Source organism: Rhinatrema bivittatum, chromosome 19, assembly GCF_901001135.1.
Source record: "Rhinatrema bivittatum chromosome 19, aRhiBiv1.1, whole genome shotgun sequence".
NCBI lineage: Eukaryota > Metazoa > Chordata > Amphibia > Gymnophiona > Rhinatrematidae > Rhinatrema > Rhinatrema bivittatum.
In genome coordinates this window covers 10,687,202-10,709,268 of record NC_042633.1, presented here as the reverse complement: position 1 = coordinate 10,709,268, position 22,067 = coordinate 10,687,202, and the positions used below count along the sequence as shown (strand labels likewise).

The window sequence follows — 22,067 nt, the reverse complement described above, 5'->3', positions numbered from 1 at the left end:
GTTGTTTCCAAAAAGGAAGTTAAATTTATATCTTTTCCACTGCTGGTTCTGACATATTGCTCTTGTCTTTCTTTGTTGTTGTTACAAAGTAGATATTAGATATAGATGGTAATATTTCTTTAGAAAATTGTAATATTTCAACCAGATATTTTTTGAATTGTTCTCTAGGAGATATTAATTTAACTTTTGGAAAATTTAAAACCTGTAGGTTATGATATCTGGTAGAATTTTCTAAGTTCTCAGTCTTCTTCATAATAACATTTTCTTCTTGTATCATCTTCGTTTGAATGTCTTGAATAGAGGAAGATTTACTTTCTAGTTCTTTTATTTTCATCTCATGAGTCTCCAACTTTGGCTCTATCTCCTGTATTTTATTTTGAGATTTATTTATAGCCTGTGTAAGAGAGGCTATTGAATTTTGTATCATCATTAAGGCTTCCCATACTGTTCCCAGTGTGACTTCCTGTGGTTTAATCATTCTCAGGGATGGTATATCTCTCATTCCTCCATCCTGACTAATTACTGTGATCCTCATAGATCCATTTACAGGTTCCTCACCACTCTTTAAATTGTTGATTGAGGTTATCATCTTTCCTTCTACACCTCCATTCTTAGCACTCTCTGTTGAAAACTCAGGAACAGCCTGAACTGGGCTCCAATTTATTGGGGTCCAGATTCTAGCTCTGTACCTGGATCTGGGTGCTCGTAGGTGGTGAGGGAGTTTCAGGAGCCCCAGAGCTTAATGATGTTTGAATGTCTAGGGGAGTCTCAATGTGTTCCTCATCAGTCTTCCCAACAGACGCTCCTGGGGTAGATACTAAGGTTGGTGCAAAGAACCCATCTATAGTAGTTTGAGAAGGCATGGGCATGGTAGCTGCAGAGGACGCTATCCTCACCCTACCCTTTCGTTTAGTATGAGGCATGTATTAAGGAAAAGAAGGGTTCCCTGCTTAGCTTTCTTATGATACAATTTTTAGGAATCTTATATATAATGGAGGCAGATAGAGAGGTAAGGTAATTGTAAAAGTTAAACTTACTCACTTTTAGGTGGAGGAGCTCTTATAACCAGTGTTTCAACCAGACTATGGAATTTTATCAGGAAATTCAAACAAAGCCGCGGGCCCCTTTGGCGCACGCAGCTTAGGCGGCGTGCCGGCGTCGTCCACGCTGCTACACTTCCATTTTTTAAGGCCCTCACTGGGGGACCCTCCCCGATGTCAGGGTGCTGTAAGTCAAGTTGCTGCACCGTCGGGGCTAGGAAAGCAGCCTTACCCCCCGGAATTCAATTTTGCAGGTAAAAGCGCTAATGCTGGTCCTCTCCTCCACCTCAGTTCAAAGTCGGTACGCTTCCGTTTTTGAAGGCGCTCACTTGGGGACCCTCCCCGATGACGTCAGGGTGCCGGAAGTCAAGTTGCTGCACCGTCGGGGCTAGGAAAGCAGCCTTACCCCTGGAATTCAATTTTGCAGGTAAAAGCGATAACGCTGGTCCTCTCCTCCACCTCCTCTCTTACACATTTTAATCTCTTGTTTGGGTGTCTTTGGTATTTTGGTTCGCAGGTACTCAATTTTATCATTAAAAAATCTAGCTATTTCATTGCTTATTTATTTTATTTATTTAACTTCTTTTACTATACCGACACTCAAGACCAGGTCTTATCGTACCGGTTTACATTAGAACAAGGGGAAAAACCAATTAACGTATAAGTGGAAAAGAGAAGTTACATTAAAACAGGGAGAGTAAAAACATGGATGTCGGAAGATAGGACAGAATTAAGTAATTGAACAATAAGTTAACAAAATTACAAACTATAAATTAACATAAAACAATAAATTAATAATACAGAAACATGGATTATAATCAGCGGAAATATACATGGAAATATATATATATGGAATATATACAGCTGGAATATACATGGTATGTCAAATGGGAGGAGTGGCGGGGGTGAGGGATAAGTTATCTGGGGAGTTTGTAGTATCTTTGGTAAGATTATCAACTATTTTGAAAAGGGTTCTAGGGCTGTTCATGTATTTTTCTATCTTTGTGCTAAAGTACGTATTTTTGGCTTCGAGAATTGATATTTTGTAGAATGCTAGTTGTTTATAGTATTGTGTCAGATGATCAGCTGTTTTATTGTTTTTCCAAATTTTTTCTTTTTCCCTAAGTTTTTGTTTCAATTCCTTTATGTGTTCGGTGTACCATGGGTTTTTTTTGTTTTGATTCCTTTGCGTGTATGGTTTTTGGGGGGTTTATGTTATCCACTAATTTATTAGTCATGTTGAGCCAGGCTGTTGTTGCTGTAGTGCTGTCAGAGTAATTAAATGATTTAAGTTAATTTTGTAACTTGTCTTTCAGTGTTTCAGTGTTAAATGGGGGGCGGTAGGTAATGACCATAGGTTCCTTTTTTGGTATTTCTGTTGCATTTGCAAATGATAATGTGGATTGAATAAGGAGGTGATCAGATCAAGGAATTTGAGTATAGCTTGTGTTTGTTTCTTCAAGGTGGCTGGTGTTTATGAATGTGAGATCTAGGGAGTTTCTGGCTCTGCGTGTGGGTTTGTCTATAATTAGTTTAAACCCTAGTGCATTCATTGCATCTAATAGTGTCTGGCAGGTATTGGATGGGGGTATTGCGTCCATGTGAAGATTGAAATCCCTTAGTACTATGGTGGGTTTTGCTGTATTTAGGAGAGCTGTGAAAAATTCAATTAAAGGTGAGATGTTTAATTCTAGTAAACTGGGTGGACAATATAAGAGGCAGATTTGAATATTACAAGTTTTGAAGATGGCGATTTCATGATTAGCCAAAGGTGAGATGGATTGCAATTTACATTTGAATTGTTTTTCAATAATTAGTAGTAGTCCACCACCTCTTCTGTTTATTCTGGGGATTGAGAAGATATCATAATGTTTGTTCACTAATTGATTTTCTATGACTGTATCAGGTTTTTTCAGCCAGGATTCCATTATTGCTAAGAAATTTGGTTTAATATCAAATAGTAGGTCTGTGATTACAGGGAACTTTTTAGAAACTGACTGTGCATTAACTAATAAAAATGTTAGCATCAAGAGTTTGTTCACATTAGAATGGTTGTTTGTTTTAATTTGGATGAGGTTATTCGAGTTGCTAATTTTCTTTTCTTTTGGGTTGTTCCAGTTGTTTGTTATGTATGGGTGTCTGAGTCTATACTTACCTCGGTTGCAGCAGACCTGGATTGGTTTTCTTTCTGCTCTGTCAGTATCCATATTGGCTTTGTATGAGGAGGATTTATGCTGAGGTGAAGTCAAGAGAAGTCAAGTGTGATGTTGAATTTCTTACACAAGGCTTTTCAGAACTTTGCTGTAAATTGAGCTCTTCTGTCAGAAACAATGTGTTTAGGCATGCCATGTAGGCGAAAGATGTGACTGATGAATAGCTTAGCAAGTTCCATGGCTGATGGCAAGCCAGGGAGAGCCACAAAGTGAGCCATCTTTGAAAATCGGTCCACTGTAACCCAGATGGTATTGTTACCTTCAGAAAGTGGCAGGTCCACCACAAAATCTGTTGCAATGTGGGTCCAGGGCTCATCTGGTGCTGGCAAGGGTTGAAGCAGGGCCCAAGGGCATCCAGATGGAGGTTTCTGTCTGGCACAATTGGAACAGGAGGCTACGTAAGCTAGGGTGTCTTCTTTCATGATGGGCCACCAATAGTACTTTTGTAGCTTGGCCAGTGTTCGCCGTTGACCAGGGTGTCCGGCCAGTTTCAAATCATGAGCCCATCTTAGCAATTTCTTTCTTAAATTGCAGGGTACAATGGTCTTGCCTGGAGGTACCGGATGTGTAGCAGTGAGAATCACTCTCTTCGGGTCAATAATATGCTGGGGTTCATCAGGTACGTCTTCTGAGAGGAAAGAGCGAGATAATGTGTCTGCTCTGACATTCTTGTCACCAGGGCAATATTTCAGCAAAAATCCAAATCTGTTGAAGAACAGGGCCCACCTCGCCTGTCTATGGTTGAGGCGCTGGGCGTGACGGAGGTACTCCAGATTTTTGTGATCAGTGTAAACAGTAATCTGATGTTGTGCACCCTCAAGCCAGGGGTGCCATTCTTCAGATGCCATTTTTATTGCCAACAGTTCTTTATCCCCAATGCCCTAGTTCTTCTCCGCTGGTGAGAAGCGTCAGGAAAAGAATGCACAGGGGTGCAAGATCTTTGAATCACCTGTCTGGCTTAGCACGGCCCCTACACCTACATCAGAGGCATTGACTTCCACAATGAAGGGTCAAGTAGGGTCCAAATGGTGGAGACATTGTTTACTTTGAAAGGCATCTTTTAACTTCTGGAATGCAGTCACAGCTTCCATATACCAAGCAGCAGCGTTGGCTCCCTTCTTAGTCATTGCTGTTAATGGAACAGTCAATGATGAGTAATTTTTAACAAAGATCCGGTAGTAGTTGGTAAATCCCAAAAATCATCTTAGATCATTTAGCCCCGTGGGCTATGGCCATTTTTGAATACTCTCAAGCTTCTGAGGGACCATTTGGAAACCATTGTTTAAGACAATATAACCTAAGAAGGGCACAGATTCTTTATGAAATTCACATTTAGACAATTTGGCGTACAGGCAGTTCTCACAAAGTCTCTGCAGAACTCTTTTGACATCTTCCTGATGGGATTGCAGGTCCTGAGAAAATATCAAGATGTTGTCCAAGTAGACAACAACACATTGGTAGAGTAAATCGTGCAGAATATCTTTCATCATGTTTTGGAAGACAGCCGGGCATTGCACAAGTCAAAGGGCATCAGCATGTATTCAAAGTGTCCATCCCAGGTATTAAAAGTCATCTTCCATTCATCGCCAGGGCGGATGTGAACTAAATTATATGCTCCTTTGAGGTCAAGCTTGGAGAATATCTTGGCTCCCTGTAACCTATCAAATAGCTCCGAGATGAGTGGTAAAGGATAGTGATCCTTTATGGTGATCTCATTCAGACCTCTGTAGTCAATGCATGGATGTAACGTTCCGTCCTTTTCCCCCACAAAGAAAAATCCTACACGGGCAGGAGACTTGGAAGGTCTTATGAAACCTTTTTGGAGATTCTCCTGGATGTACTCCGACATCGCCTTATTCTCCACTGTGGAGAGGGGGTAGACCCTTCCTTTGGGTGGTTCTGTATTCGGCTTCAAATTAATTGCGCAGTCGTAGGATCTGTGTGGAGGTAACACATCAGCAGCTTATTTGGAGAATACATCTTGGTAAGATGCATATTGAGGTGGCAACCCAGGCAACAACGGAGTAGTTGGCATGCATGGTATTGGAGAGACTTCCATTAAGCATTTTAAATGACAGTCTGGATCCCAACGTGAACGCTCTAAAGTGGTCCAGTTGAATTGTGGCATGTGTTTCTGCAGCCACAGTAGCCCAAGTACCAAAGGGTGCATGGCCTTCTCTAGCACAAAGAAGGAAATAGTCTCTGTATGAAGAGCACCAGTATGCAAGCTCACTGGTTCTGTAAGCAGAGTTACTTCACCTGGTAAGGGCTCTCCATGAATAGAGGACAAAAGTAATGGAGGCGTCATCGTAGTGGTAGGGATCCGCAAATGTTCCACTAGACGTTTCAAAACAAAATTTCCCCTTGCCCCAGAGTCTACTAAAAAAATATCATATAGTGACATATAGTATATTGTAAATCTTTATTTATTATTCCAAAGATATTATAAAGATAACCTTCTTAAAACTTCTCTAAATTTCAAATGGACCCAAGGAATACCAATATAAAATAAATAAAGATTTACAATACACTATATGTCACTATATGATATTTTTTTGATTATTGGTGTGATATATCATTGATTGCCAGAGTCTACCAAGGCAAGGGTCTGATATTCCAAAGGCCCGCAGATTAAAGATAATGGAAGAGAGAGTGGAGGAGAGGGTGCAGTTAGACCTAAGAAGAGTCCTCCCGCAGGACTTAGGTCTGCCAGTTTCCCAGACGTATAGGGCATGTTTATATAGCATGACCAGCTTGCCCAACCTCTTTCGGACTCATAAGAACATAAGAACATAAGAAATTGCCATGCTGGGTCAGAACAAGGGTCCATCAAGCCCAGCATCCTGTATCCAACAGAGGCCAAACCAGGCCACAAGAACCTGGCAATTATCCAAACACTAAGAAGATCCCATGTTACTGATGCAATTAATAACAGTGGCTATTCCCTAAGTAAACTTGATTAATAGCCGTTAATGGACTTCTCCTCCAAGAACTTATCCAAACCATTTTGAACCCAGCTACACTAACTGCACTAACCACATCCTCTGGCAACAAATTCCAGAGCTTTATTGTGCGTTGAGTGAAAAAGAATTTTCTCCGATTAGTCTTAAATATGCTACTTGCTAACTTCATGGAACGCCCCCTAGTCTCTTTAGAAGTCAAATGACTGCGGCCTAATTGCATTGGTTCTTCTTCGCCAGCAGCAGGCCCTGGGGGTATAGGCCTGGGTACAGACTTGGCACGAATCTCTCCCTGGAGTGGTCTTCTGGGATTCCTGACCTCTTGAACTTTGTTGTGAATTCGGTGATCAATCTTTGCTGCCAACTGCATAAGTTCCGCTAAGATCTCGGGCATCTCACGAGTCACTAGTTCATCTTTCAAAAGGGAGTTCAGACCTTCAAAAAATAGGGTTTTCAGGCACTTAGGGTCCCAATGTAATTCAGAAGACAAAGTCTTGAATTCAATGGCAAAGTCTGGCAAAGGTTTGTTACCTTGTTTTAGATGAACCAAAGCTGATCCTGCTATTGAGTACCGGGCTGGGTCATCAAATACTGACTTAAACAGGTCAAGAAACACAGCAAGATCATTCAGAATAGGGTCATTGCGCTCCCACAGCGGTGAGGCCCAAGCCAAAGCTCTTCCGTCCAGATATGAAAGGATATAGGTGGTCTTAGCATATGCTGTAGGGAAATGGTGAGGTTGCAGAGAAAAGTGCATGCAACATTGATTAATAATGAACTGCAGATGAGACAGACTGAGAAGGGTTAGTACTCACTGAAGTAGAAAGCTGTATGCAGGCCCTCGAGGAGTGAGTACCCGGTTTCCCAGGATAGGTATCTGAAATAGAGCAAAGGGGCACCAGAGGAGCGGGTACCCAAGTTAGAGAAGAATTACCCAGAAGGGCAGAGAGGGCTTCCAGCGGCAGAGCAGCGTAGACTGGAGGATTCCAATCCTTGCTAACTCAGTTTGTTAGCAAAAGAAGGGCAGGCTAAATACCAGGATGTGATGACGTCACTCGGAGGGGACGCCCCCGAGGATCCCGCCATGACGTGGATAAAGACGTGGGTGGCATGCGTGCGCGCGCCCTAGGAGGCCCTCAGGAAAATCATGGCGAACACCGTCACTGTTGCCATTCTGGGGACGCCGGAGAGAGCGGCATGAAGACGCAGCAGGAGCCATCTTCCCAAGGCTTGTGCAGAGAGAAGGAAGAAAGGTGAGGCACAGAGGTTGAAGCCATCTGAGACCGACGGATGCAACACCTCTCTGCTCCCCTGGCTTGTAGCCCACTGCTCTAGCCACTAGGCTACTCTTCCACTCCGAATAAGCGCCTCTATATTTTTTTTCCTAATGTTGTTGTCTTTAAATATCATATAGTTAAGTCATGAAAATGGTTAAAACTTAATAAAGATTAAATTAAAAAAAAAAAAATTACAAGACTAGCTTTATCCCCCCCCCCCCCCCCCGTCCCTTTCCATCCCTATCTAATTTAACAATTTTTGTGATTCTTTGGCACTTATGTTAATTACTTATTGTATAATACTTTTTTGATTTTTAGTTACAAATGTTGGTTTCTTCCATTTATATTTATTTATTATCTTAACTTCTGTAGATTATGTTCATTTTAGTTGTTAACCATTTTGATTAAATCATATTTGTAAAAGCGGTATATAAACACTTCTAAATAAATAAATAAATAAATAAATAAAATAAATTTACAAGCCTCATTATTCAGTTAAATGATTGCAACCTTCCATTGCCCATTCCTTGACTTAAGACCTGTTGCTGGATGGGTGATTCCATGACCTAAGACTTGCTGCAAGTACGTTCAAAAGGAAAACAATAGCTTGGCATGCACGGGTTTTATGACAGTCCAAAGCAGAAACTACAATGTCATTCTAATAAGAAATTTGAATGTTGCCATGAATACATGAAATTGATTTTCTATATGGAGTGCATTCAGACTCTTTTGGTGTTTGTGATTGGCAGTAAGTTATACCTGTCAATGAGCAGGTTTAACTTAGCTAGATATAACTTATCCAGCTAAGAAGCGGACTGTACATGGATATTTAGCGGTATAGCTCTACCACTGAACATCCCTTGTAACTTAGCCAGATAAGTCATATCCAGCTAAGATACATATCTGAACAGCTTTGGATATCAGGCCCACAGTAAAGAGTGATTGCATGGAGAAATTTGGAAGCATGGTAGGAAACTCTACACGCATATTTAAGTTTAATAAATGTATGTCCATAGCAGGCATGCCTCTAACTAGTGAACTTTATAGGGATCAGCTGATTCTGTATGCCACAAACAAAACTCTCCATTCATCATCCCATTCATAGCCCAGGCCTCAATAATGAAAACTAAAAACAGGCGACTTTGGATTTTCACTGATCCTGAGATTATCATGGATGTACGGGGGGGGGGGGGGGGGGGGGTAGGATCTAAAGCAGCATGCACCAAAACGTCCTTGGAGACTTTCTTACACTAACACACATAAATGCTCTGTTGTGTTCGTGGACCCTTGGGCCAGTTGGGACTGAGGATGGAGTGCTGTAGAGGTCCACAGTAAGTGTCCCAACCAGGAGGCGGTTCGGAGACTCGGAGCAAGCTGAGATACTGGACTGCGGTGGCGTCCTATGCGACCAAGGACTCGGTACCCCGTGGGAGGATGGATGACGTTGGAGCCTGGTGATTGAAGAATCTTCAACCTGGAGACCGGCACTCCCCCGGGAGGAGCCCTTAGGAGTCCAGCTGCTGGGACTTTTGGAGATTCACCCTGGAAGCCGGAGTCCCCCCAGTAGGAGCCCGTAGGGACACGGACGCTGGGACTTAGGCGACTCCCTGAATGTTGGTCTGGATGCAGGCACCTCCTGCAGGTCGTTGGTTCCAGACGGCTTGCACCTCCAGCAGGTCGTAGGTAGTTTCTGTAGAGAAGTTGAAGAAAATCCAAAAGCTGGTCCAGGAGTCTGAGTCCAAAGAGCGGTCCGCAGCCAGTCCAGGGGTCGGTGTCCAGAGAGCGGTCCTAAGCCAGTCCAGGGGTCGGAGTCCAGAAGAATCAATCCAGCAAGGAAGGCAGAGCAGAAGCGGGATGAAGAGCCAGAACCAAGGATGAAGCGGAGAGGAGTCAGGAGACAAGCCGGGTCGGAACGAAGGGCAATCCAGGAACGCAGCAACAACAGACAGGAGACCAGGAACCTTGTTGCAAGGCGAAGATCTTCTCTGAGCTGCAGGGTGATATACCCTGCAGCGTCTGACATCATCCGCCAGCAGTCCTTGGTTCTCCCACGCTGGCCCCTTTAAGAGAGGAGTCCCCGCATGCGCGCGTGCCTGGGGGGCGGGGCCAGTGACGGGAGTCGGCGGCGTCTCCCTCGCGGTGGAGACGCCGCGGCAGGCAGCAGGACAGGCCCAGGGGGCTGCAGAGAGCGTCGCACGGGCCGGGCCGGCCCCGAGGTGAGTGGAGGGACCGGGGCATGGCCCGGTCCCGTAACATGCTCATTCTTACACACACACACACGCTCACTCTCACGACCTCTCATACATGCTTTCTACTGCTCTGCTTCCACACGCAGACATTCACGCTCTTTTTTTCCATGCACATGCTCAGCCATTCTCTCCCCAGTTGCATCTTCCACCCCATGGATTTTGTGTCATCTTTCCCCATGCGGTGGCTGATGTTTCTTCTTCTTTTAGCCACATGGGCCTCAGTTCAAACTCCTCCTCCTCCACTCCCCGTATGACGCAGGCAACTTTCAATTCTAGGACCTGCTTCCGCTGCAGCGGATTATTGCCCAGGGATCTGGCAATTTCTTTTGAATTCGGTAGTTTCCTCACCAAATCAGGAGAGTCTGCAGGTATGGACAGAACACCTGCTATATGCACTTACCTCTCATCTATTCTTGTGTTGATATTTACTGCTTATTGCCCACCTAATAATTGAGCCACCATATTTATTTGATCCTTGCCGTACACCTGGTTACTCAATCTGTCTCAATCTATAGGTGTCCCAAAGCAAAGAACATCAAGGAGCATTATCAGAATTATCAAAAAGGCTCCTCACCCAGTAAATATGTTGCTAGCAGTAATTTAAGGGGTTGACAGTTGCTTGGTTTTGATTGTAAATATTACTACCCTTATCATAAGGCTTGGAAATAACTACACTGACAGTTTCTACCCTTTAGAAAAACATGGTGGGTATCCTGAATATAACATAAGAACATCAGATCTGCCATACTGAGTCAGACCAAGGGTCCATCAAGCCCTGTATCCTGTTTCCAACAGTGGCCAATCCAAGTCACAAGTACCTGACAAGTACCTAAACATTAGATAAGTCACAAGCTACATTTGCTTATTAATTACCATAATAGCAGTTTAGGAATGTATCCAAACCTTTTTTAAACCCAGTTACACTAACTGCTGTAACCACATCCTCTGGCAATGAATTCCAGAGCTTAACTATGCGCTGAGTGAACAAAAATGTATTGATTTGTTTTAAATGAGCTACTTGCTAACTTCATGGAGTGCCCTCTGGTACTTTTATTATCTGAGAGAGTAAATAACCGATTTACATTAGAGATGTGAATCGTGTCCTCGATCGTCTTAACGATCGATTTCGGCTGGGAGGGGGAGGGAATCGTATTGTTGCCGTTTGGGGGGGTAAAATATCGTGATATATCGTTAAAATCGTTAAAACCCGCTAAAACCCACCCCCGACCCTTTAAATTAAATCCCCCACCCTCCCGAACCCCCCCCCCCCAAATGACTTAAATTACCTGGTGGTCCAGCGGCGGTCCGGAACGGCAGCGGTCCGGAACGGGCTCCTGCTACTGAATCTTGTTGTCTTCGGCCGGCGCCATTTTCCAAAATGGCGCCGAAAAAATGGCGGCGGCCATAGACCAACAGGATTCGACGGCAGGAGGTCCTTCCGGACCCCCGCTGGACTTTTGGCAAGTCTTGTGGGGGTCAGGAGGCCCCCCCCAAGCTGGCCAAAAGTTCCTGGAGGTCCAGCGGGGGTCAGGGAGTGATTTCCCGCCGCGAATCGTTTTCCGTACGGAAAATGGCGCCGGCAGGAGATCGACTGCAGGAGGTCGTTCAGCGAGGCGCCGGAACCCTCGCTGAACGACCTCCTGCAGTCGATCTCCTGCCGGCGCCATTTTCCGTACGGAAAACGATTCGCGGCGGGAAATCGCTCCCTGACCCCCGCTGGACCTCCAGGAACTTTTGGCCAGCTTGGGGGGGGCCTCCTGATCCCCACAAGACTTGCCAAAAGTCCAGCGGGGGTCCGGAAGGACCTCCTGCTGTCAAATCCTGTTGGTCTATGGCCGCCGCCATTTTTTGGCGCCATTTTGGAAAATGGCGCCGGCCGAAGACAACAAGATTCAGTAGCAGGAGCCCGTTCCGGACCGCTGCCGTTCCGGACCCCCAGGTAATTTAAGTCATTTGGGTGGGGGATTGAAGGAGGTAGGATTTGGCAAGGAAATGTTTAAGTTATTTGGGGGGGGTTCGGGAGGGTGGGGGATTTAATTTAAAGGGTCGGGGGTGGGTTTTAGCGGGTTTTAGTGTGCCGGCTCACGATTCTAACGATTTATAACGATAAATCGTTAGAATCTCTATTGTATTGTGTTCCATAACGGTTTAAGACGATATTAAAATTATCGGACGATAATTTTAATCGTCCTAAAACGATTCACATCCCTAATTTACATTAACTTGTTCAAGTCCTTTCATGATTTTGTAGACTTCTATCATATTCCCACTCAGTCGTCTCTTCTCCAAACTGAACAGCCCTAACTCCTTTAGCCTTTCCTGATAGGGCAGCTGTTCCATGTCCCTAATCATTTTGGTCGCCCTTCTCTGAACTTTCTCCAGTGCTGCTATATCCTTTTTGAGATGCGGTGACCAGAATTTCACACAATATTCAAGGTACGGTCTCACCATGGAGCAATACAGAGGCATTATGACATTCCCTTCCTAATAATTCCTAAGATTTTGTTTCCTTTTTTGACCACAACAGCACACTGAGCCAGCCATTACAATATAATATCAACTATGATACCCAGATCTTTTTCCTGCTGGTAACTCGACTCCTAAAATGGAACCTAACACTGTGTAGCTACAGCATGGGTTATTTTTCCCTATATGCATCACCTTGCACTTGTCCACATTTTATTACATCTTCATATGACAACCAATCTTCCAGTCTTGTAAGGTTTCCCTGCAATTTATCACAATCCACTTGTGATTTAAATATTCTGAATAATTTTGTCATCTGCAAATTTGATCACTTCACATATCCTTATGGTAATATCTGCACAGAGATAAGGGCTATCTGGTCCTTTTCTGCCATCCTTATGATGATACTATGTTACTGTCAGGTTTGACATTTTCTATATCTATAAATGCCAAAGCCTTCACTGACTCACTCACTGACTTACTGATCACTAACTCTCCCACTTCCCAAATACCGACAAGGCTGAAACTTGGCTCCGTCATTCCCTATCATGTCCTTGGAAAAACTAACCACTTCTTACTTTCCTACATTCAATGGTTCGTTCCATACCTCCATCAAATGCAACACCCCACCAGGGTCACGTCAGGGTCATCAAAATAAATGTTGAGTACTCGCATGCCCAGTCGGAATGGGATAGAATGGGATATAGTTCCATACTGCCATCGAACGCAACACCCCACCAGGGTCATGTTGGGGTCACCAAGAAAATGGGATAGAATGGGATATGAATAGCACTCCAATGTTGAGTACTCAGATACCCAGTCAGAATGGGATATGAATAGCATTCCGTAATGCAGGATATTATGTGCCAATCATGCAATAGTACATCATACTCGTAAAGACAAGTATCCTCTGCTATATTAGGATACAAATTATATCTCAATGATAGGGAGGATCAACTTGGTGGGGGTGTGGCACTTTATGTTCAGGAAGGTATAGAGTCCAACAGGATAAAGATCATACAAGAGACTAAATGCTCAGTAGAATCTATATGGGTAGAAATCCCATGTGTGTTGGGTAAGAGTATAGTGATAGGAGTATACTACCGTCCTCTTGGACAAAATGGTCAGATGATGAAATGCTAAGAGAAATCAGGGAAGCTAACCAATTTGGCAGTGCAATAATAATGTGAGATTTCAATTACCCCAGTATTGACTGGGTAAATGTAACATCAGGACTTGCTAGAGACATAAAGTTCCTGGATGTAATAAATGATTGCTTCATGGAGCAATTGGTTCAGGAACCAACAAGAGAGGGAGCTATTTTAGATTTAATTCTTAGTGGAATGCAGGATTTGGTGAGAGAGGTAATGGTGGTGGGGCCACTTGGCAACAGTGATCATAACATGATCAAATTTAAACTAATAACTGGAAGGGGGACAATATGTAAATCTACAGCTCTAACACTAAATTTTCAAAAGGGAAACTTTGATAAAATGAGGAAAATAGTTAGAAAAAAACTGAAAGGTGCAGCTGCAAAGGTTAAAAGTGTTCAACAGGCTTGGACATTGTTTAAAAATACAATCCTAGAGGCGCAGTCCATATGTATTCCACACATTAAGAAAGGTGGAAAGAAGGCAAAACGATTACCATCATGGTTAAAAGGTGAGGTGAAAGAGGCTATTTTAGCCCAAAAAAACATCCTTCAAAAATTGGAAGAAGTATCCATCTGAAGGGGGCATTCCATGAAGTTAGCAAGTAGCACATTTAAGACTAATCAGAGAAAATTATTTTTCACTCAACGCACAATAAAGCTCTGGAATTTGTTGCCAGAGGATGTGTTTAGTGCAGTTACTGTAGCTGGGTTCAAAAAAGGTTTGGATACGTTCTTGGAGGAGAAGTCCATTAACGGCTATTAATCAAGTTTACTTAGGGAATAGCCACTGCTATTAATTGCATCAGTAGCATGGGATCTTCTTAGTGTTTGGGTAATTGCCAGGTTCTTGTGGCCTGGTTTGGCCTCTGTTGGAAACAGGATGCTGGGCTTGATAGACCCTTGGTCTGACCCAGCATGGCAATTTCTTATGTTCTTATATACGTTACATCTATATATATAAACTCCAAAGCCCTCACTTACTCACTCACTCATTACTAATTCTCCCACTTCCCGAGTCCCTACAGCACTGCAACTTGGATCCGGTTTTCACTTTCCCACGTTGCATCATTCAATCTAAACAGGCATTTGCGTTCACCAAAAGGTCAAGGGCCACCTTCCACTTCCCTACGTTGCAACCACGCATGCGGCAGCACCCCTTCCACGTGCACCACACTAGCACACCCCGCCTTGCCGCATTGGTTGGTACGCGTCACACATGCCGATGCGCAGGGGTGTCCCTCTCTCTCCCCATTGCCCATGCACAGGGGTATCATACCCAGCCACACACTCGCTCTCTCAACTGTCCTTCCAGTATGGTTGGACTGTCTACATCGTGCTCTCCGGAGCCTCACAGTATCACATCTCTTGATTTATTCCTTGGTTCATTTCTTTTGCTTTGCTTCAATCGGTACTTTTAAGGACCACCAAACAGTTATTAACACTTCTTCCTTACGATTCTGCATTTCTTGGTTACTTTCTACGTACTTCCTTGCTTTCTACATACGTTCATTCCTTTCACTCACCTTCATCATTACCAAGACCGACATGTCTTGTAAGGTTGTCACCACTGGCCACACAAGTTGCCCCTACACTGTTGTTCCTATGCCTCATGATGGTTTGTGTCTTTTCCATTTGTTGTCCTATTTACTGCATGACAACGCACATTCCACCGTTGATATCAGGATAGCAATAGTCTACTATGTCTGTCTGAAATGGGACAGGTTCTAAGTGTGGACTGATGATGATATGGGGAACAATTACACTTCCCAAATTCACTACACAGGTGACATGTTGAGGGCCTGCACCTATGGTTCCACATGTGAGTTGATGGCAGCAGCTGAATTGTTCCAAAACCGCTTTCAGGTCTTTCGAAATGCTCATCTCTATCATGCTTTCGGGGATGAAGAAGCATCTGTGAAAAGTCTCCGATTCAGTGGCGAGGACTTGGCCAGTGGCCATTGTCTTACACAAAAGGTATACCCGGATCTTCAAAACATCCACATGAAGGACACATCGTGGTTTAGAGAGAGGGCAATTTTAACTTCTACAAATGACACGACAAACTCCATCAATTACACACTCCTGCAGGCGTTCACCTCAGAAGCAAAAACTTATAAGTCTGTGGACTTGGTCATCGAAGTCGACGATGCGGTACATTACCCTGTTGAGTTCCTGAACAGTCTCAACCCTCCAGGCATTCCTCAGCACAATCTCATTTTGAAGGTCAGAACACCAATTATGTTACTAAGAAATCTACAGCCACCAAAACTTTGCAATGGCACCAGACTTCAAGTCATGTCTCTCCACATAAATGTCATTGAAGCAATCATTTTCACAGGTTGTGGACGAGGGGAAACAGTTTTCATCCCTCGCATCCCCCTTATACCATCAGACGTACCCTTTCAATTTAAATGCCTGCAGCTCCCGGTCAGCGTCTGCTTCGCGATGACTATTAACAAATCTCAGGGCCAGACTCTCAAGGTCGTTGGTGTTGACTTGAGGCACCACTGCTTCTCACATGGCCAGCTGTACAATGCCTGCTCTAGAGTCAGCTCAGCTGATAGCCTCATCATACTGCAGCCAGAGGGTCGCAAACGTTGTATACAAAGAAATCATTATGTCATGACAGGCAACTCACAGTACATTCATTCCCCATATTCATTTCACATTTTTTAATTACCACTAACCTCACTCTATAATAATAACATGTTCATTTTAAATATATAAACTCCAAAGCCCTCACTCACTCAAAACAATTACTTTTCAACTTGTGTGAAATAAACTCACACGTTTCTATCAACTTCTCCACCGTAGCGAAGCATGGGTATTCCGCTAGTTTATTTATATATTTAAAAAAATGTATATGCTGCCTATGTAACACAGGTTGTGCTATGTTTTATCACTGGAGTTCTTCCGTCAGTGATAGTGAGTGAAAGGTGGATCCTTCCACCAAAGGTTTTAGAAGTAGTATATAAGATAGCTCCATGAGTCAAAGGGGGGAGATATTAAAAGGATTTTGGAAATATTAGAACCTGAATATGGTCTTGAGGAGTTCAGGAATAGGGCATGAGAGATATTTGATCTGTTGGAGAGAGTAGATGAGCTTTTGGTATGAGCTAAAGAGTAAAGACCTACTGGAAGGAGTGTAACCCCATCTCAGTGAGTGTAACCCCATCTCAGTGAGTTATGTGATGAAGGAGGAAAGGTTTTCTGTTCTTCAGTGGGGCCTAAAAGAAAGAAAAAGACTTACTGGGGACCTGAGAGGGAAAACTCTTCAACCTGTACTGAGAAACTGAGTAACTGTTTTGTGCTTTTGATTATCTCAAACTATGGAATCTGCTTTGCCTGCATCTAGGATATGTTATCTTTTTGCAATAAATAATTTCTTCTTTGGATTGCCAAGTTATGTGGACTACATTTTTTAAATTCCTTAGAACCTGCAGGTAATCCTGCTTCCCACAGCACAAATCCATGCATTTCTCTAAAGTTTGAAATGATTTGTCTAGGGTGTTACGCGCCCTGCCCGCGGCCGTCCTGAGCACGGGCCTGCTCACCTTCATGGTTCCACAGTGGGTCCTGGGACGACCTCCCTCGTGGTAGTTGCCAGCCCTGCCAGGCTCTGGTGTCCCACAGAGGCGGTCGCCGGGCCTTCCTCTGCATGTCATGCTGAGGCTCGGTGTCCTCTGCCATGTTAGCCACATCCATACACGCGCGCACGGACCGCCCCCAATCATGTAGGGTCAATGGCGGGTCTTAGCTCCGTGGAGCACCCTGATTGATCCCGCGATATAAGGAAGTTCCTGTCTATGCTTCCTTGCCTTGGCAATCGGGTCGGTTTGTTCTAAGATTGCCTCTGCGTTTGTTCCTGCTCTTGCCTGTTCCTAGCCTCGTTCCAGGATCCTTCTGTTCCAGTTCTGTTCCTGACTTGTTCCTGCATCCTAGTTCCTAAGACCTGCTTGTTCCTGTGTTTGTCTGTCTGTCTACCCAGGTAGTACCCTCAGACTGTCTTACTGGTACTGACCTCAGCTTGCTCCTGACCTGCCTGCCTACCTGCCACCTGCCTCAAGACCTCAGCCTGCCTTTGACCTCATCTGACCTCTGGTACCTGACCCCTGCTTTGTTGACCACTTCTCGGACTGACCCTTGGATTCTGACCTGTGCCTGATTGACCACGTCTCCAGATTCTGGCTCTGTTCCTCGCCTTGTCATCACCAACTCTGTCCTGGTTCTCCTTGTTCCAACTTCAAATCCAATTGCACTCCCCCTGTGTCCGTGGGCATGCCAGACTTTCATTCTCTCAGGAGACCCTGCAAGGCCCACCTAAGTCCAAGCGGCCCGGATCCCTACGGGGTCCTCCCAGGGGGACCTCAGACTTCCAGTGGTGAAGTTCTTCATAGCCTCTGTCTCCTCCAGTGCTCTGCCCCCTGGGGGCAGTTACCTCCTGTTCCCTTTCAGGAGACGTTCCTTCACTGTCCCAGGACAAAGGTCCACCCCCGAGTGCAACATAGGGCTTGGCAGTATGGGGGAGTGGGGTAGTTAAATATATTTTTATAGCACTTTATGTTTGTTGTAAATTGCACAAAGCACACTCAATCATTTTATGCATGCTGTAAACTGCAGGGAGCACCAGTTTGAAATGGCAGTATATAAAGACATCAAATATTAATAATCATAATTGTTAATATCACTTAAGTAGCCATACAAACTTTTAGCCACATAGGAAGCCGATATTAAAAAAAATGTATGCAAGTAGCTGGTGTTTTAAGACCATTGAAGTTTCTATAGGCTGAAAAGTCTACTATTTGCCATTGTAATGTAGTGAACTTACATGCTTATTGAAAGTCACATATCTCAAACATTGGTACATACCTGCCAAGGCTCAAAGTGTTTAATGTCCCCACATGTCCCATTGAAGAAAGGTCCTTTTCCAGGTTCACAGGTATACATGGCATGGAGGGCATGGGCCACCATGTACACAGCATTATAAGCATTATAAACAGATCTTAGGTTTGTTGTGTCAAAGAAACGAATAGTAAGGGTCCTCAAGTCTTCCTTCCCTGTGCAGAGTTTCACTTTTCTGCTTAGTTCTTCAAGAGTGACCTGGTCCATGTTGGGGTCTGCCCATCTGCAGCCAAAGACTTCTTCCCAAAATAGCCCAACAAAGATGTCTTCTGCAGTTCTGAGAGGATGAAGGTCATAGAGGTACTCTTTGAAGCTTGGAATGTTACCCGTAGGAACGAAGAATGCAATGGTTCCTTTCAGAGTTTTTAAGAAATCCTTTTCATTAAATTTTGGATTGAATGCCCAGCCATCCGTAGCAATCCAGATTTTCCCAGATATGTTATTCTTTGCAATTGCCAGCATCACTGGATAGAGATTGTTACCAGTGGAAAAGATCACTATGACCCTGGCTGTCATCTTCTTCACCACCTCCACAATGCGCCGTGTCTTCTCTTGAGAGTAAAACAAGGGGATGATTTCGTAGAAGGCTATGCACACTCCAGACTTGACCAGCTCTTCTTTTAGCATCTGACTCCCAATCTGTCCATATTCACTGTCCTCAGCAAGGATTCCAACCCATGTCCAACTGAAAAAGGTGATCAACCGGGCAATGCCCAGAGACTGTAACTCATCACTTGGAGTAGTGCGGAGGAAAGATGGAAATCGATTTTTATCACTAAGAGTGGCTACAGTTGAGGCATAGCTGATCTAGAGGAATTCCACCAAGAGCATTAATTAGTTTTTCTTACCCTTGATCAGCATTTATGAGAGTGATAACATATATTATTTTTTCTTTTTTTTTAAAGGGTATCTAAAGACACAGACAACTTTTTTCTGCCTAACTGTACCCTTTAGATCGAAGATGAGCAGCCTCTTCAACTCCACCCATTCATTCTTTTTCATTACAATAAGTAATAGCATGTAAAACTCATCAAAATAAATGAACAGGCAGATGTCCATATGTAGCATATTTCTACCAATTTCTTTTAAATAATATTTAAAGAAACAGAACAATGTGAGTCAAAGAAATGTATTCATAGACATTTCCCTCTCTCACCATGGCTTGTTTTTGGTGTCAAAATGTGAAACAGAAGACAAGAGAGGCTTTGTCAGGTGATTGCTTATCTACATATTGACCAGATGCGAAAAGGACATTTTAAATCAGTGAATACCTTTCAACTTACAAATTTAGTGGTAAATTCAAAATTGTTCTCTTTTATTTAGATGTTGAGAGTGATTACCTCCTCTTGGTGTCTCAATAATCTGTTCAAGAATTCCCTCCTTAGGTCCTTGAACTGATAGTTGTGCTCTAAGCAGTGAGCTACTATATGAGTTTGGACCTTATTGTTATTGATACAGCTTTAGGGTTCAGTAAGTTGGGTCTTGATGTTGTGTTTTGTGTGTCCAACATATGTTTCTACACATACATTGTAAGACGTACATAATATACGATAACATTCAGTTTCTAGCATTGAGAAGCTTAATAACTTTACCTGAACCAGGATGGGTCCATTTTATGCCATTTATGTCCTAAGAACAAAAACTGAGTTACCACAATATCTGTGAACAGGGGGAAAATGATTGCAATTGTTTTGCCGGAGGAAGTAAAGAATGTACAACAAAGTTTCTGAAATTTTTACATCTTCTTTTTCCAAATATGTTTATTGGGTTTTAATTAACAGGGATACAAATAAGTACACAAAATGAACAATTACCTGTGGGTCCTAAGGAATTTAACAAATGTAGTCCACACAATTTGGCTTTCCAAAGAAAAAAGAATTTATTGCAAAAAGTTAAAATATCCTAGATGGAGGCAAAGCTGTTACGCATCCCATCTGCGCCCGGCCTGCACACGGGCCTACTCACCTTCGTGGTTCCACGGCAGGTCCTGGGTTGGCCTCCCTAGCAGCTGCTGCTAGCGCTTCCAGGCCCCGGCGTCCCGCGGTGGCAGTCACCGGGCCTTCCACTACGTACCAGGCCTCACACCGGAGCTCGGCGTCCTCGGCTGTGTCGGCCACGCCCCTACGTGCGTGGCTGCATACCGCCCGGCCTCTTGTAGGGCCAAGGTCGGGTCATAGCTCCACAGCAAGCCCTGATTGATTCCCCGTTATAAGGAAGTAATTGCTTGAACTTCCTTGTCTTGGCAATCGGGTCGGCATTTGTGCTAGATTGTCACTGCATTTGTTGCTTGCTCCTGTCTTGTTCCAAGTCTTGTTCCAGGATCCTTCTGTTCCAGTTCTGTTCCTGCCTTGTTCCTGCTTCTTAGTACTCCAGCGTCCTCCTGTTCCTGTTTGGCTGTTCATCTACCCAGATAGTACCCCGGACTGTCTTACTGGTACTGACCTCGGCTTGTTCCTTGACCTGCCTGCCTGTCTGCTGTCTGCCTTCTGACTCCAGTTTGTTCCTCGACCTGCCTGCCTGTCTGCTGCCTGCCTCCTGACTCCAGGCCGTTCCTCAACTCTCCTGCCTCCTGACTCCAGTCCATCCCTCGACTCACCTGCCTGCTGCCTGCCTCTGACTCCAGTCTGTTCATTGACCTGCCTGTCTGCTGCCTGCCTTCTGACCTCGGCCTACCTGTGACCTTGTCTGACCTCCAGTACCTGACCTCTGCTCACTGACCACTCCTCAGACTGACTCTTGGACTTGACCTCTGCCTGCCTGACCATATCTCAGGATTCTGGCTCTATTCCTCACCTTGTCATCACCCACGCTCTTCTGGTTCTCCTTGTTACATCGGACCTCCTGCTTTGAACCTGACCATGCTCCTCTTCTGCCCATGGGCACGCCAGACTCTTACCTTCCCAGGAGACCCTGTGAGGCCCACCTAAGTCCAAGTGGCCCGGGTCCCTATGGGCTCCTCTCGGGGGGACCTCGAGCTTCCAGTGGTGAAGCTCTACCTAGCCTCTGTCTCCTCCAGTGCTCCACCCCCTGGGGGTAGTTGCTTTCTGGTCGCAACCAGAAGGAAGTTCTCTACTGCCTCAGGACAAGGGTCCACCCCCGAGCGCAACAAAAGCAGATTCCATAGTTTATGAGATAATCCAAAAGCACAAAACAGTTACTTTCTCATGTCACTTGAGTACGGTCCAAATGAAGAGTTTTCCCTCTCAGGACCCCAGTAAGGCCATTTCCTTCCTTTAGGCCCCACTGAAGAACAGAAGAGTTCTCCTCCTTCACCTCACAACTCACTGAAATGGTTGATGATGGCTGATGTATTAGAGCTTCCGCTCCTTCCAGTAGGTCTTTGTTCTTTAGCTCATACCAAAAACTCATCTATTCTCTCCAGCAGATCAAATATCTCCATGCCCTATCCTTCTGAAGACCATATTCATGTTCTAATCCTTCCAAAATCCTTTTAATATGTCCCCCTATGATTCATGGAGCTATCTTACATACTACTGCAAGGAAATCAGAGGTGGGATAGTGAGCACCAAATGAAGTGACAAGCTATGCTAATGTTTGAAAATGGATGCAATAGTTCTTGATAAATGAGAGTACTCTAGTACACGTACCAGAGACACATTTTGACTGTGCTTTTTGTCTAAAAATAGCCATGATCTATTTGCAAGGATAACTCTTTTATAAGCCTTGTTTTTAGTGTAAAACAGATAGCTGTGATCTAACAATCGTGTGTTTAATTCCTGTGCATGGTGAACAAGACATCCTTACTAGAACAGATCCAATGTATCCTCAGGAAAATTGCCCAACCGA

General features: G+C 44.1%; 1 protein-coding gene across 1 annotated transcript in view; it reads right to left on the bottom strand.

Annotated features, from left to right (window-relative positions):
• The window catches only part of LOC115081137 (extracellular calcium-sensing receptor-like), a 52,137-nt gene extending 31,000 nt beyond the window's left edge, over window positions 1-21,137 (bottom strand). The window contains exons 1-2 of the mRNA XM_029585645.1: window positions 21,054-21,137; window positions 18,228-19,067 (exon numbers count right to left, since the gene is read on the bottom strand). Of these exons, the coding sequence (XP_029441505.1) occupies window positions 18,228-19,067; window positions 21,054-21,137 (924 nt within the window). The remainder of the gene's footprint in view (window positions 1-18,227; window positions 19,068-21,053) is intronic.
• Window positions 21,138-22,067: the final 930 nt, after the last annotated feature.